This window comes from Schistocerca nitens, chromosome 2 (assembly GCF_023898315.1).
Source record: "Schistocerca nitens isolate TAMUIC-IGC-003100 chromosome 2, iqSchNite1.1, whole genome shotgun sequence".
Lineage (NCBI taxonomy): Eukaryota > Metazoa > Arthropoda > Insecta > Orthoptera > Acrididae > Schistocerca > Schistocerca nitens.
The window spans coordinates 743908255-743922316 of NC_064615.1; the positions used below are offsets into that span (position 1 = coordinate 743908255).

A 14062-nucleotide genomic window follows, 5' to 3' on the forward strand; every position below is an offset into this window, starting at 1 on the left:
GAAAACAACAAACCATTTTGTTTTCAAAATATTTCGATCATAACAACCAACACAAACAAATATGGGTACGCAGCTTACCCGCCGGCGACGAGGTGAATTACTGTATCTCTCTGAGTCATTGAACGTAAACTACGTTATCGTAATTGAACACTACATGCACTGGGTTCTTTCGAAGTATCACACGCGTTCCCGCCTACCACTGAAACACAACTAACCACAACGCAATCGCTTCCCGGCGAAGGCATCGATTGCTACTGCCGGACCATGCCTTGTTCACGTGCTCACTCAGCTTCTATTGGTCGCCCGGCAGCGCCTCCGCCTCTCGCATCGCTATTGGTCCCGAGTGCCGCTCCCTTCCCCCTCTAAAAGCAGAATACTTGTGTTTACAGCGATCTTCTGCTGTCACTGCAGTGTAGACATCTAGTGACGGAATGTGGAACCGCGCGCATCTCTGCAAGAAAGAGCTGTCAATATCGCCGGCGGTATTCACAATACTGTCTGATGCGGAAAGTGTATAAAGTTATTTCTCCAAATATGTGACTGTGTCGCTTAGAGATATGTTTTTACGGGAAGTTAGTAAAGCTGTGACTCTGTGGCGAAAAATGTTTCATTAATCTCAGACCCAAGTTTTGAAAAACGTCGATAGTTAGAAACCAGGGATTCTGTTCACGGTCTAGCGAAAAATTAGTCGCTTACTCGTTGTTGTTAAACCAAATGTCTGCCTTTCTAGATTATTTACTTGAATAACAAATTTAATAATGAAGCTATCTTCGCAACATCGTGCACTGTATTGTTACTTCATTCTGAGTATATGGATATTCTTGTTGATTGCTGGTAAGATGTATGCACCTATTTCGTTTTCCCCTAATTTTCCTATTTATTGTAAGTCCATATAGAGTGATGCAATAAACATTGGCTGATGTGTATAAATATGCAAATGTTGTTGTGTACCGCACAGAAAATGCACAAATAATAGCTGTGGCACCAAGATAGTAGTATTAATTATAGCGCATATGTTTTTTCGCTTTATTAAGTGCAAAACCGAGGTCAGATACTCCTTACTTACAGGTATGTACAAATATATTGGAAATGAAGATGGAACTGCAGCTGTGAAATCAACAGAGAATGAAATTTCTCGTGGCAGTTCTGTAAAAATTCTGAAGCCTGATATAAAGACGAGAAGAATTTTTCATCTATGCAATCCACCAGAAGAAATTTCTGTTGGATCCGAAGGTATGAATCTAGTACGTGTTGTAGAGGCTAAATGGTAGAAATCATATTGAAGCTGTTAACGTCATTGTAATGATCACTGTGGCGAAATGGTAGTTGACTTGTCGTCACCTCGGTTTTGGAACAATATTTTGCAATTAAAGACCCGTCTCCATATGCTGCACACTACCCACCTGTAAATGAATCCCAAATCCGCTAAAGGGGTTGATTTAAATATATAATGTGCCCCCTGTGTAACTTCAGAGACACATCATAGTAGAACTTTGTTAGTGGATACGATAGTTTCCTTTCCAACGAGATCTCACGAAAATAAATTACGGTACGTAAAATCTGGCTTTGCTGTGTAAGCTAATCATTCATAAATTATTTGGAAACCAAAATAAAAGAAATACTTTAGACACAATGTTTCGGCCTATTATATTTTTGGTGGTCTAGTCATATAGTGCAGAGAACGGTCAGGATAATTTGAAAATGAACGCAGGGCAAGGTGGTCAAGTAACATTATTCAATTCGAAGATAACTTCCACATCTCTGCTGTACTCATTAACAACACAAGGTTCAAATATGTTACAGCGCGTTTAGTGCTCACTTGTCTTACTTTCTTTCGATATAGAGGAATAGCAATACTGTTAGAGTTTGGATTCATTGAAAAAAATAGGAAAAAGGAGCTCATGAAAAGGTTGTATCTCTTTTCTCACATGTCCTAAAACGATATCTGCAGCATCTGTTACAATGATGAACATGTCCTCATAGAGAGTAAATAGTTCAAACAAAAAAGAAATTGAGACTTCAAAAGGGCAACATATTAGGAATGTGACAATTAAACATACGAAGAAAGAGTTGTACTTTCAATTCCAATCAGCGTCAAAATTGCATGTGAGGCCCAATTCACTGGACAAATTCATTTGGGTAACGCTCGTCTCACAAAAATTCCCGCAAATGTGACATCAGTTTGACGTCACACAATATCGACGACCGCATCATCGGCTATCGACTTTAGTTAGCAGTCGATAAAGGCCTCTCACAAGACTTCATACGCGCGTACCTGAGATTTACAAAAACATTTAGTTCCTGGAATAATTTATTATAATTATTGCTATAATAAAACTTTACGTAATGATTTATCGGCGGTACATACTTTCACACAAGTGTGCTCTCTTACAAATTAAGAATGAAACAAATTTGTTTTATAATCCGCAGTATGCCGTTTCAGTGTAACGGAGCATTGAAAATTTATCACAAACACATCACCATTATCATTAAATGTCACTTAATAACGCATCAACGACAAAAGCCTTCAAGATAGAATATGATAACAAAGACCGGAGTCAAACATCACTTGGTTAAGTGGTAGTGTAATGAATGATGTCACGGTTTCTGGAGTCGAAAGCTGCCAGTTCGCTAGCCGTTACATGCATTTTTTTTCATGTTTGCTTCGTTGACACGTTCTGTAACTTACGTTCTACAATCTTGGATTTTATTTACATTCAGTCTGATCTGACGACGAAGGATGCAATTAATATTTAGCTACTTCCGAGTATGTGGTTAGGCAGGAAACCAAGGGGATAGCTTAAGTTACTATGACTGAAAAAGGTAACAATGAAATTCATATTCTTCCTTCTCACAACTATTTCGCTCTTTATTTTCGAATGTGTAGCGACTTCCGGATGTTTGGTTAGGCAGGAAACTAAGAGGACAGTTTAAATTTCTGCGAGTGAAACGACGAGCGTTAGCATTATAGTCTTCCTTGTCACAAATATTTCACTGTTTATTTACGAATGTGTGGCGTTTTTTGAGGGTGTGGTTAGGCAGGAACCTAAGAGTATTATTTTAATTGCTGCGACTGAAACGAACAGGAATAAAATTCATATTCTCCCCTTTAATTAATATTTGGCTCTTCATTTCCGAATATTTAGTGACTTCCGAGTGTGTGGTTAGGCAGGAATCTAAGAGGACGGCTTAAGTTGCTGCGAGTGAATCGAGGAGCAATAATATTTATATTCATTCTTGGCACAAAGTTGATAGCCGATCATGCAGTCGTCGATATTGCACATTATGTCAAAATGATGTCACGTTTGTGGGAATTGGTGTGAAATGAGCATTTCCCCTTTTGACTTACCCATGACTTACCCAACGATAATGAAGCCGTTACAGAGATAATATATTTAGAAAGGTGTGTGTAGGAACACACGTGAGATTGATGTACAGCTGTTTGAAAATCATGCACCCTTTAGAGGTATGGTATTTGTTATGCATTTTGTTGACATAGAACAGTTGCTAAGATTAGTGTTATACACTTAGATCTCTATGGCTATTTCTTTCTAAAACAGAGATAGAATTTGTTTGAACATGATCGATTAATCATTGTTGCATTCACTGGGCTTGTATACCACAGAGCAGAATTCAAACCCCGTGAGTCATGTAAGGAAAATGGGAGGCTTTCCTCTGGAAAGGCTGTTAGAGCCTAGCCATTACCATTTCTTACCTGTCTTCTTCATTGTAAGAAAATAAAGCAAATAAGCAGTCTTTGGAAAAACAATGGTCCAAATAATAAATCACAAAAAGTACAACCATCAACATGCATGAAAAACCATAGATGGAGTCAGGAAACACCCAAATAAATGCAATTTTCAACACTCTCTTCCGTCTCCATCCTTGCGTAAGATCAAAATTTTGTTTATAGTTCGCAAGGGCTGCAAAATGAACCTTTCAGAAGAATTTGAAATATATAAATAAACAAAAGATTTGTTGAATGATCAACTTGCATTTAAAAATAGACACTGTTTTGATTGCATAGCATCTCTCATTAAATGTGAAAATTAGCCCATTCATTTCATACATTAGAACTATATGTTACGTTTTTTCAAATGTTTTATATATAACTCCCTCAAATACTTTCCTGTTGGTATCTTTCTCAAGGTAATTCATTAACAGAAGGAAAAGGAGTGGCCCAAGAACTTTTCCTTGTAGGAATCCCATCGTGTTTTCCTTTTTATGTTTTTTTCAATATAGAAGGCAAAAAAATACAGTTCCCTCGAAGATTCATTCTTAGACCAGTAGTTTCTATTTCCATTTCGTTATGTATGAGGTGAACCATTAAGTGTTATACCATATATTTGAAGTTTTTCTAGCAATATGCTCATTATGATTACGAAGTATTTCGCGACGGAGTCCTTGCATAAAAAGTTCTCAGTTTACTTGCTGCGTCAAATTTGGATAACATCCCAAGCTTTCGATGACTACCTCCATCATTTTCCTCAGGGGTAAAACTGACTGTCGTGGACCGGTGAGCTTTCCGCTTTTACAAGCAGTGGACGGCTTCTCATTGGCCTGATGACGTCACGGTGAAAACGGGCCGTACCGAGGTGGCGGCCTCTATATCCATAGATTTCGTTTGTGCGCTTTGTCCAGCATTGCTTGCAGCGCCATCCATCGCAACACGCGGAGAACTGCGAGGAATGCAAAAAGTCTCCCTGTGCGCTCTTTCTTTATCAACTGCGTGCTTCCATGCATTGCTGAGTGCATATCCGGAGTCTCTGTTGAAATTATTTTCACATAGTCTAATTTCAAGTGCTTCCCTGATGACAGAGTCCCAATAGTTTGAAACGTGAGCAAGTATTCTTGTTTCATCGAATAAAATCTTATGTTTATTTAACAAACTGTGCTCAGCCACCGCTGATTTTTCTAGGTACCTGTTTTTCAGGTGACGCTGATGTTCCACACAGCGATCAGCAACAGTTCTTATAGACTGCCCCACATAATTTTTGCCACACTCGCAAGGAATGCTGTAAATTCCCGGTACTCTCAGGCCAAGACTATCTTTCACGGGTCGCAACATCTCCTTAATCTTCTTGGGTGGCCGGAAGACTGGTCTGATTCCCTGCTGGCTCAGGCCTCTGCCGATCTTGCTGGTCGTTGCACCGCAGAATGGTAGCCGCGCGATGTGTTAGTCCTCTTCATCTGTTCGAACAGCGACCTTCCTAGGTTTCTTCCCCAGAGTAGATCTGATATCACGATAGGAATATCCATTTTTTATGAATACCGTCGTCAGATGGTTAAGCTCGGAGCCGAGATGATCCTTGTCCGAAATAGTCCTTGCTCTGTGTACCAAGGTATTCAGCATAGCTCTCTTCTGAGCTGGGTGGTGAAAACTACCCGCATTTAGATATAATTCTGTATGCGTCGTTTTTCTGTACACAGAATGTCCGAGACGTCCATCTGATTTTCGCTCCACCAGCACATCTAAGAAGGGTAACTTCCCATCCTTCTCCACCTCCACTGATGTATACCATTCAAATGATCCACAAACTGCTGCAGTGCCTCATTGCCATGTGGCCAGATTAAAAATGTATCGTCAACATACCTGAAGGATGGACGTAAGGGAGCACTGTTCAACATTCGTTCTTCGAAATCCTCCATGAAGAAGTTAGCTATGGCTGGTGACAGTGGCGAACCCATGGCTGTTCCGTCAGTCATTTCATAATATTTTCCACCAAAAAAAAAATAGGTGGTCGCCAATGTGTGTCGAAATAACATCAGTATTTCAGGAGAGAAATGAGCAGCCAACAGTTTTAATTATATTCCACCGGTACCTCTGTAAACAAAGAGACCACATCTAGGCTGCACATCATGTCATTCGCACCTATCCTCATCTGCTTTATGATGTCAACAAACATTTTTGAGCTATTAATATGATGGCTACAGTGGCCGACTACAGGCGCTAATAATTTGGTTAAATATTTTGCCAACCGATATGTAGGGTACCCAATAGCACTAACAATAGGTCACAACGGGACCCTATGCTTATGGACTTTGGGTAGACCATATAAACTGGGTGGCCTTGGTGCCCTTGGTCGTAGATTCTTGACTAGTTCTTCTGGGAGGCCAGAGTTCTTCAGGAGCTCCCCTGTCTTCCTGCTAAGTGCTGCTGTGGGATCCTGTTTAAGAATCCGGTACGTGGCATCTTCCAATAAGGCTTGCAACTAGTCAGATTTCAGCAACAGCCAAGCCTCCAATGTAAGCAGAGTGGAGAGACTGGCATTGAAATCGTTGGGGAAGGATGAAGAGTTAGTTGTACTACCAGCCGACAAAGGGAATGCCACAGTTATCCTCAATGCTACTGATTATCATAAGAAAGTGGCCCTATTATTGGAAGATGCACCAAGGCCACCCAGGTTATATGGTCTACCCAAAGTCCATAAGGATGGGGTCCCGTTGAGGCCTATTGTTAGTGCTATTGGGTACCCTACATAACGGTTGGCAAAATATTTAACCAAATTATTAGCGCCTATAGTCAGCCACTGTAGCCATCATATTAATAACTCAAAAATGTTTGTTGACATCATAAAGCAGATGAGGATAGGTCCGAATGACATGATGAGCAGCCTAGATGTGGTCTCTTTGTTTACAAAAGTATCAGTGGAAGATACTTAAAACTGTTGGCTGCTCATTTCTCTCCTGAAATACTGATGTTATTTCGACACACATTGGCGACCACCTATTTTTTGTATGGTGGAAAATATTATGAAATGACTGACGGAACAGCCATGGGTTCGCCACTGTCACCAGCCATAGCTAACTTCTTCATGGAGGGTTTCGAAGAACGAATGTTGAACAGTGCTCCCTTACGTCCATCCTTCAGGTATGTTGACGATACATTTTTAATCTGGCCACATGGCAATGAGGCACTGCAGCAGTTTGTGGATCATTTGAATGGTATACATCAGTGGAGGTGGAGAAGGATGGGAAGTTACCCTTCTTAGATGTGCTGGTGGAGCGAAAATCAGATGGACGTCTCGGACATTCTGTGTACAGAAAAACGACGCATACAGAATTATATCTAAATGCGGGTAGTTTTCACCACCCAGCTCAGAAGAGAGCTATGCTGAATACCTTGGTACACAGAGCAAGGACTATTTCGGACAAGGATCATCTCGGCTCCGAGCTTAACCATCTGACGACGGTATTCATAAAAAATGGATATTCCTATCGTGATATCAGATCTACTCTGGGGAAGAAACCTAGGAAGGTCGCTGTTCGAACAGATGAAGAGGACTAACACATCGCGCGGCTACCATTCTGCGGTGCAACGACCAGCAAGATCGGCAGAGGCCTGAGCCGGCAGGGAATCAGACCAGTCTTCCGGCCACCCAAGAAGATTAAGGAGATGTTGCGACCCGTGAAAGATAGTCTTGGCCTGAGAGTACCGGGAATTTACAGCATTCCTTGCGAGTGTGGCAAAAATTATGTGGGGCAGTCTATAAGAACTGTTGCTGATCGCTGTGTGGAACATCAGCGTCACCTGAAAAACAGGTACCTAGAAAAATCAGCGGTGGCTGAGCACAGTTTGTTAAATAAACATAAGATTTTATTCGATGAAACAAGAATACTTGCTCACGTTTCAAACTATTGGGACTCTGTCATCAGGGAAGCACTTGAAATTAGACTATGTGAAAATAATTTCAACAGAGACTCCGGATATGCACTCAGCAATGCATGGAAGCACGCAGTTGATAAAGAAAGAGCGCACAGGGAGACTTTTTGCATTCCTCGCAGTTCTCCGCGTGTTGCGATGGATGGCGCTGCAAGCAATGCTGGATAAAGCCCACAAACGAAATCCATGGATATAGAGGCCGCCACCTCGGTACGCGCCGTTTTCACCGTGACGTCATCAGGCCAATGAGAAGCCGTCCACTGCTTATAAAAGCGGAAACCTCACCGATCCACGACAGTCAGTTTTACCCCTGAGGAAAATGATGGAGGTAGTCATCGAAAGCTTGGGATGTTATCCAAATTTGACGCGTCAAGTAAACCGAGAATTTTTTGTGCAATGTGCTCATTAGTTAGGTCTTTCTCTCTGAAAAGTAATAAAGCTGCTATTGACAACCATCTCACCAGTGGGACACCTGGAATGTCAGGACCCTAATTTACAATTTTATTCAGATACATCATAGGAATCAAAGTAAATTATTTTATTCAACCTCTAATGTTTTCTAGTAACAACCCACCAATGAATATTCAGAAAGAAACCCATAGAGACAGAAGTAGAAGTAATCTATAGTTCCTCCATATCAAATAATTTAAGTCTTGATATTATAAAAACGAAAAATATGTCTTCAGTAACAAAACAGGCACTAACAGTGTTGAATTAGTAAAACACCATGATATTAAATGCTATTCAGTGACATAAACGTAGTGCAAAAAGTACTTTGTGTCAAAGCGGTTAATAAAGATAAATGGAGTAAACTAGATGAACTAATAAGAATATAAGAAAATGAAACACAACATTTCTCTCACTCGCTATCACTTGGATATGCTGCTGAAGAAATTTCTAGTCCTCACACCCAGTAGTCTTTGAAGATAATGAGGGATATGATCGAAAAGGAACAAAGCTCATCAGTTGTGACAAGACTCGTGAACATAAACAGAGTGAGCCACATCATCACTATGTTAAGCATATAAGAGAAAGCAAAAGAGAATGTAATTCTGTTACACTGTTAATAACAATAACTCTAATATCAAATGTGACACTGACATAAGTGTTATTTTTTTCAATGGAACACTTAACACACTTGTATTGGCGTTCGAAAACTCATTTGAGAATATTGATACTGGCATGTAACGCTTGGTATTGATATTAGTGTTGAAATTTTCTGCAAGAACATCTAAAAAAGTATGCCACAATTGAGAGGCAAAGCAGTAACAACCAGCTGTTATAATGTAAATCCCATCAAGTGGGCCTCTTATTATAGACTCCATTGTTATATGTAACATATGCCATTACGCTGCATCCTTCTTCACGCTGCAGTTAGATTGAATTGAGACTGTTACTTCATACCAGTTAGATCTTTTTTTCTCTTCCTACAAGTGTTGAGTGCATCTAAAGTCAAGCTATGCTCATCAAGAGCATTAAGAACAAGGATTCGCAAATTATGTGAGCAACAGTGCACCATCCAATTTCGTGTACTGCTTAGTGATGACATGTTAAAAAGCGATCATGGGGCACATTCGCTATGCAAGGCAAAGGTGTTCAAATAGCACAAGCCTTTTCTAGGAATGTGAGGACGAGTGAAAGGTGAAGCTTTTCTGGGACACCTTCAAGCTCAAGAAGAGATGAGCCTGGTCAATATAAAAGGTAAAGCGAGGTACGATTGTTGATTGTCAGTGAGAATGATCAGTGGTGCATAAAATTTGAAATTATTTAGCGTCCAACGAATTTTAACTGAAGTTTTGGACAACCAGATAGCATGCACAAAGATAATCAAAAGAACTTCATCAATGATTAGAACAGCAATCGGAATGATTGGGTCTTCTATCACTGAACAGACTCATTTTCTGATGTCACTGGAAACTTTAGAGAAAACCTCAGTTTACTGGCATGTAAGTTCCCTGATCATACTGTAATCATCATTGGAGACTTTAATCATCTAACAATTAATTGGGAAAATTATAGTTTTGGTAGTGGTGGACACAATAAGATATCCTGTGAAACATTACTAAATGCCTTCTCTGAAAACTACCTGAAACAGATATTTAGTAACCCTACTCATGATGAAATTATATTGGATCTAATGGCTGCAAATCGACATGACCTCTTTGAGGATGCCCATATCGAAACATGTATCAGTGACCATGAGACGGTTGTGGCAACAATAGTTACCCAAGTACAAAGGACAACTGATACAAGCAGAAAGATATATATATTCAGTAAACTTGACAAAAAATCAGCAGTATCATACTTCAGTGAGGAACTATGGCTCCTGTTTACAAGAATAGTTGATCATGCACCGGATAGATACGTATCCAGTAGAACAATTCGTAATGGATGGGACCCTCCATAATATACAGTCACTGTAAAGAAACTTCTAAAGAAACATCGGTTACTGCATAATATGTGTAAAACAAACTGTAGTGCTGTAGATAGAGGTATGCTAGATGAAAAGCATTAAGCTGTCAAGACAGCAATTTGTGGTGCCTTCAACGACTACGAATATTGTCAAATGATATTTCACAAAACGCAAAGAAATTCCAGTGTTATGTAAAGGCTGTCACTGGCACCAAAGTTAGTGTCCAGTCCATAGCGAATGAGACAGGAACTGAAATTGCGGATAGCAAAGCAAAAACTGAAATGCTTAACTCCATTTTGAAATATTCATTTATAAAGGAAGCCAGGGAGAATCATCCTAATTTAATCCTCATACCACTGTAAAGATGAGTGCGATAAGTATTATTGTAAGTGGTGTTGAGAAACAGCTGCAATGGTTAAAATTGCTCAAGGCCCAATAGAATCCCTATCAGATTATATACTGAATTTTAAGCTAAACTATCCACTCTTCTAACTAATCTGTCATAGATCTCTCTTGAACAAAAAGCTGTGCCCAGTTCTTCGAAAAAAGCATAGGATACACCTGTCTACAACAACAATAGTAGAAGTGATCGACAACAATCGTAGAACATATTGTGAGAACATCTTAGAACATATTCAGAGTACAAACAGAATGACCTACTCTATGCCAACCAGCATGGATTCTGAAAACACCAATCATGTGAGATCAAACTCACACTTTTCTCATATGACATGCTGAAAGCATTGGATCAAGGCAGTCATAAGATGCAATGTTCCTTGATTTCCGGAAAGCATTTTAGTCTCTACCCTATTTATGCTTATTATAAAAAGTACAATATCAAGCGAAATTTGTGATTGGACAGGGGATTTTTTGGTAGGAAGGACACAGTAAGTTGCCTTGGATAAAGATTCATCTATTTAGGTGTAGAAGTAACTTCAGATGTATCCCAGAGTGTGTTGGGACCCTTGCTGTTCAAGTTGTATATTAATGACCTTGTAGACAGCTGTTGCAATCATCTATAATGACTTACAGTCTGAAAAAAACTGCACAGAAATTCAGTGAGATCTTGATAAGATTTCAAAGTGGTCAAAGATTGGCAGCTTGCTTTAAATGTTCAGAAATGTAAAATTTTGCGCTTCATGAAATGAAAAAAACTTAGTATCCTGTGTGTATAATATCATTGAGTCACAACTGGAATCAGTTAAATTATACAATTTGTAGTGGTATGAAATGCAATGATAACATAGACTCAGTTGTGGGCAAAGCAGGTAGTAGACTTATTAGTATGGAGGACACAGTGGTTAATTTAGGTGGAGAGTCGTCGTCAGATGTAGAAGTAACATCAAGTGTGCCCCAGAGAAGTGTGTTGGGACCCTTGCTGTTCATGTTGTGTTAATGACCTTGTAGATAACATTAATAGGAACCTCAGGCTTTTTGCAGATTATGCAGTTATCTATAATGAAGTACTGTATGAAAGAAGCTGCATAAAGATAAGATTTCAAAGGGGTGCAAATATTGACAACTTGCTTTAAATGTTCAGAAATGTAAAACAGTGCACTTCAGAAAAATGAAAAAAAACATAGCATCCTATGACTGTAACATCAATGACTCACAGATGGAATCGACCAACTCATAAAAATTCCTGTGCATAGCAATTTGTAGGGATATGAAATGGAGGGATCTCATTGGCCCAGTCCTGGATAAGGCTGGTGGTAGATTTCAGTTTATTGGTGGAATACTGAGGAAGTGCAATCAGTCTACATATGAGATTGCTTAAAAGTCACTTGTATGTCCGTTTCTAGAATATTGCTCACGTGTGTAGGATCCACACCAAATACGACTAACAGGGGACATTGAATGCATGCAGAGAAACGCATCGCGAATGGTCACTGTTTTTTTTTATTTGTGGGAGAATGTCACAGAGATACTGAAGGAACTGAACCAAAAGACTCTTGACGACAGTCGTAAATTATCCCGAGAACGTCTATTAACAAAGTTTCGAGATACAGGCTTGAAACGATAACGCTAGGAATGTACTACAGCCCCATACATCTCACTCACGTAACGTTCATGAGGATAATATTAGAATAATTACTGCACACACAGAGGCATTCAAACAAACATTCTTCCCATGCCCCATACGTGAATGGAACAGGAAGAGACACTAACAAATGGTAAAGTGGGATATACCTTCTGTCATGCACCTCACAGTGGTTTGCAGAGTGTAGATGTAGATGCAATGTAGATTTAGATGAAGGATGTGTGTCTTGGATTGCCTTGAGAAGGAATTAGATTCTTCACAGGAATCACAGATTTTCGAATATGAACTCAAGACAAAATGTCAAAATCTGAAGTTGACAGTCAGTGTGACCTCCACAAATAATATGTACATCCAGGGTAAACTCTCACTTAAAATTTGTACTTATATGTTCTTGAAAGGCTCAGTGTAAGTGTGGTGTTTCTGTGTGCAACTAGGCATTGCATACACTTGGATGTTGCACCAAAATAACGTACTGTGCCCTACAGCGATACACATCAATTAATACTGAATTCCTGTGGTTTCTCAACTCCCTCATTTGCCTGACCTCACTCTTTCTGCCTTCTCTTTATTTCCATGGCTCAGGATCCACACAAAATGATGTCACTTTACTGCTCTTGATAACATCCAGAAGAGTGAGACAGATGCACTGATGTCTTCCATTCCTGCTATGAGCAGGTGAAACATTGTCTCTGTGTACCTGTGAAGGGGAACTAGTTTGGAGAGGGCTGACTTGATACGTATAAAGAATAAAATTAATGATTATAAAAAAAATTAGTCTCATTTTTCCAACATACCTTGCATATGAAACATGAAGACAAACTCACATTTGAAGTGGTCTGTGTATTCTCTTTTCCATGTGCTAAATGTTAACAAACAGTTACCTTTACAAAAATCGCGGTAGAACTAAGATGAAGTCGATGCGTTATCTTAGCAAACGCGCCCTACCCTCTTACTGCATATGACAATGGACCCTTCCTTGAGGCCCCAGTTGATAATGTTCACATCGCAAAAGCAAAATTCAGCTGCCTTTGCCCTCAGTTTTAGGACATTTGTCAAATGCTTTTGCAAAAACTTTCCATGCCAACATTAACAAGCCTTATATCACTGTAGACCAATTCGTCTTTTCAGGATATTCCGAATCTTCTTAAGAATAAGTATAGGGTACCCTTTCCAAAAAGCCATACTTACTTAGTATCTCACTTGATACTAGAGTTAGTGGTATTACTCAATTAACAGAACTACATGCGCTTCTACATACTATCATTTGCTGAAAACCTTGTTTTAATATTTTCAAACGAAATAAAAGATGTTCCATATTACATGACTTGTTCTACAACAATGGTCATGAAATAAAAAGACTGCTCGCTTAACACACCGGAAATTAGTGCTGGTTGAGAAAGATGAGTTGTTTTATTGATAATAGTTAAAGTCTGTTCAAGATAAATTGTATTGTATACAACAGACAGGTTGAATACATTTATTACGGAGCAAGTCTTAACTGTGCTGCATACAAAATGAAAAATTGAGTACATAAAGAAATGCTAGGAAATAATTTAAAGAAATACCTCACCGGCCAGTTGTCAGCTGCGAATCTTTTCTAGTTCCGAAAGAGTTAATGAAAACTGTGAAAGCAGTAGGAATTCCTGTAAGCAACAATATTTTTTAAAACGAACCTTTAAAAGTGGTTAGGATATTTTAGTACAACTATGGTTTTTGTAAATAACATGAGCAGACTCATAATTGTTGTTTGTTCTGTTTAAGCACAGTAGTATACATCAGTAAAAATGCTTAGTTTGTAGAAAACGTTTCGAGATATCGAAATATCGTTTTCGCAAGTGGTCATACTGTTCACGAAGAACTGCAATTTTGCGTGTCTTCGTTTAACATTTCCCCTTGCAGAAGTATTGTTGCTTGTTTTGCTGAAATAATATACTTGTTAACAGCA

General features: G+C 39.2%; 2 protein-coding genes across 3 annotated transcripts in view; one reads left to right on the forward strand and one right to left on the reverse strand.

Moving 5' to 3' along the window:
• LOC126236965 (mitochondrial carrier protein Rim2) overlaps positions 1–319 on the reverse strand; it is a 172226-nt gene extending 171907 nt beyond the window's left edge. Inside the window, exon 1 of the mRNA XM_049946671.1 lies at positions 79–319. Within this exon, the coding sequence (XP_049802628.1) occupies positions 79–119 (41 nt within the window). The 5' untranslated portion in view covers positions 120–319. The remainder of the gene's footprint in view (positions 1–78) is intronic.
• A 112-nt stretch (positions 320–431) lies between these two features.
• LOC126236964 (2-phosphoxylose phosphatase 1) overlaps positions 432–14062 on the forward strand; it is a 114400-nt gene continuing 100769 nt past the window's right edge. Inside the window, exons 1-2 of one of the 2 annotated variants that reach the window (XM_049946669.1) lie at positions 432–834; positions 1096–1233. In XM_049946669.1, coding sequence (XP_049802626.1) covers positions 759–834; positions 1096–1233 — 214 coding nt within the window. In that variant the 5' untranslated portion in view covers positions 432–758. Of the gene's footprint in view, positions 835–1095; positions 1234–2722; positions 2824–14062 lie in introns of those variants that run through there. The other variant, XM_049946670.1, reaches the window with a different exon arrangement.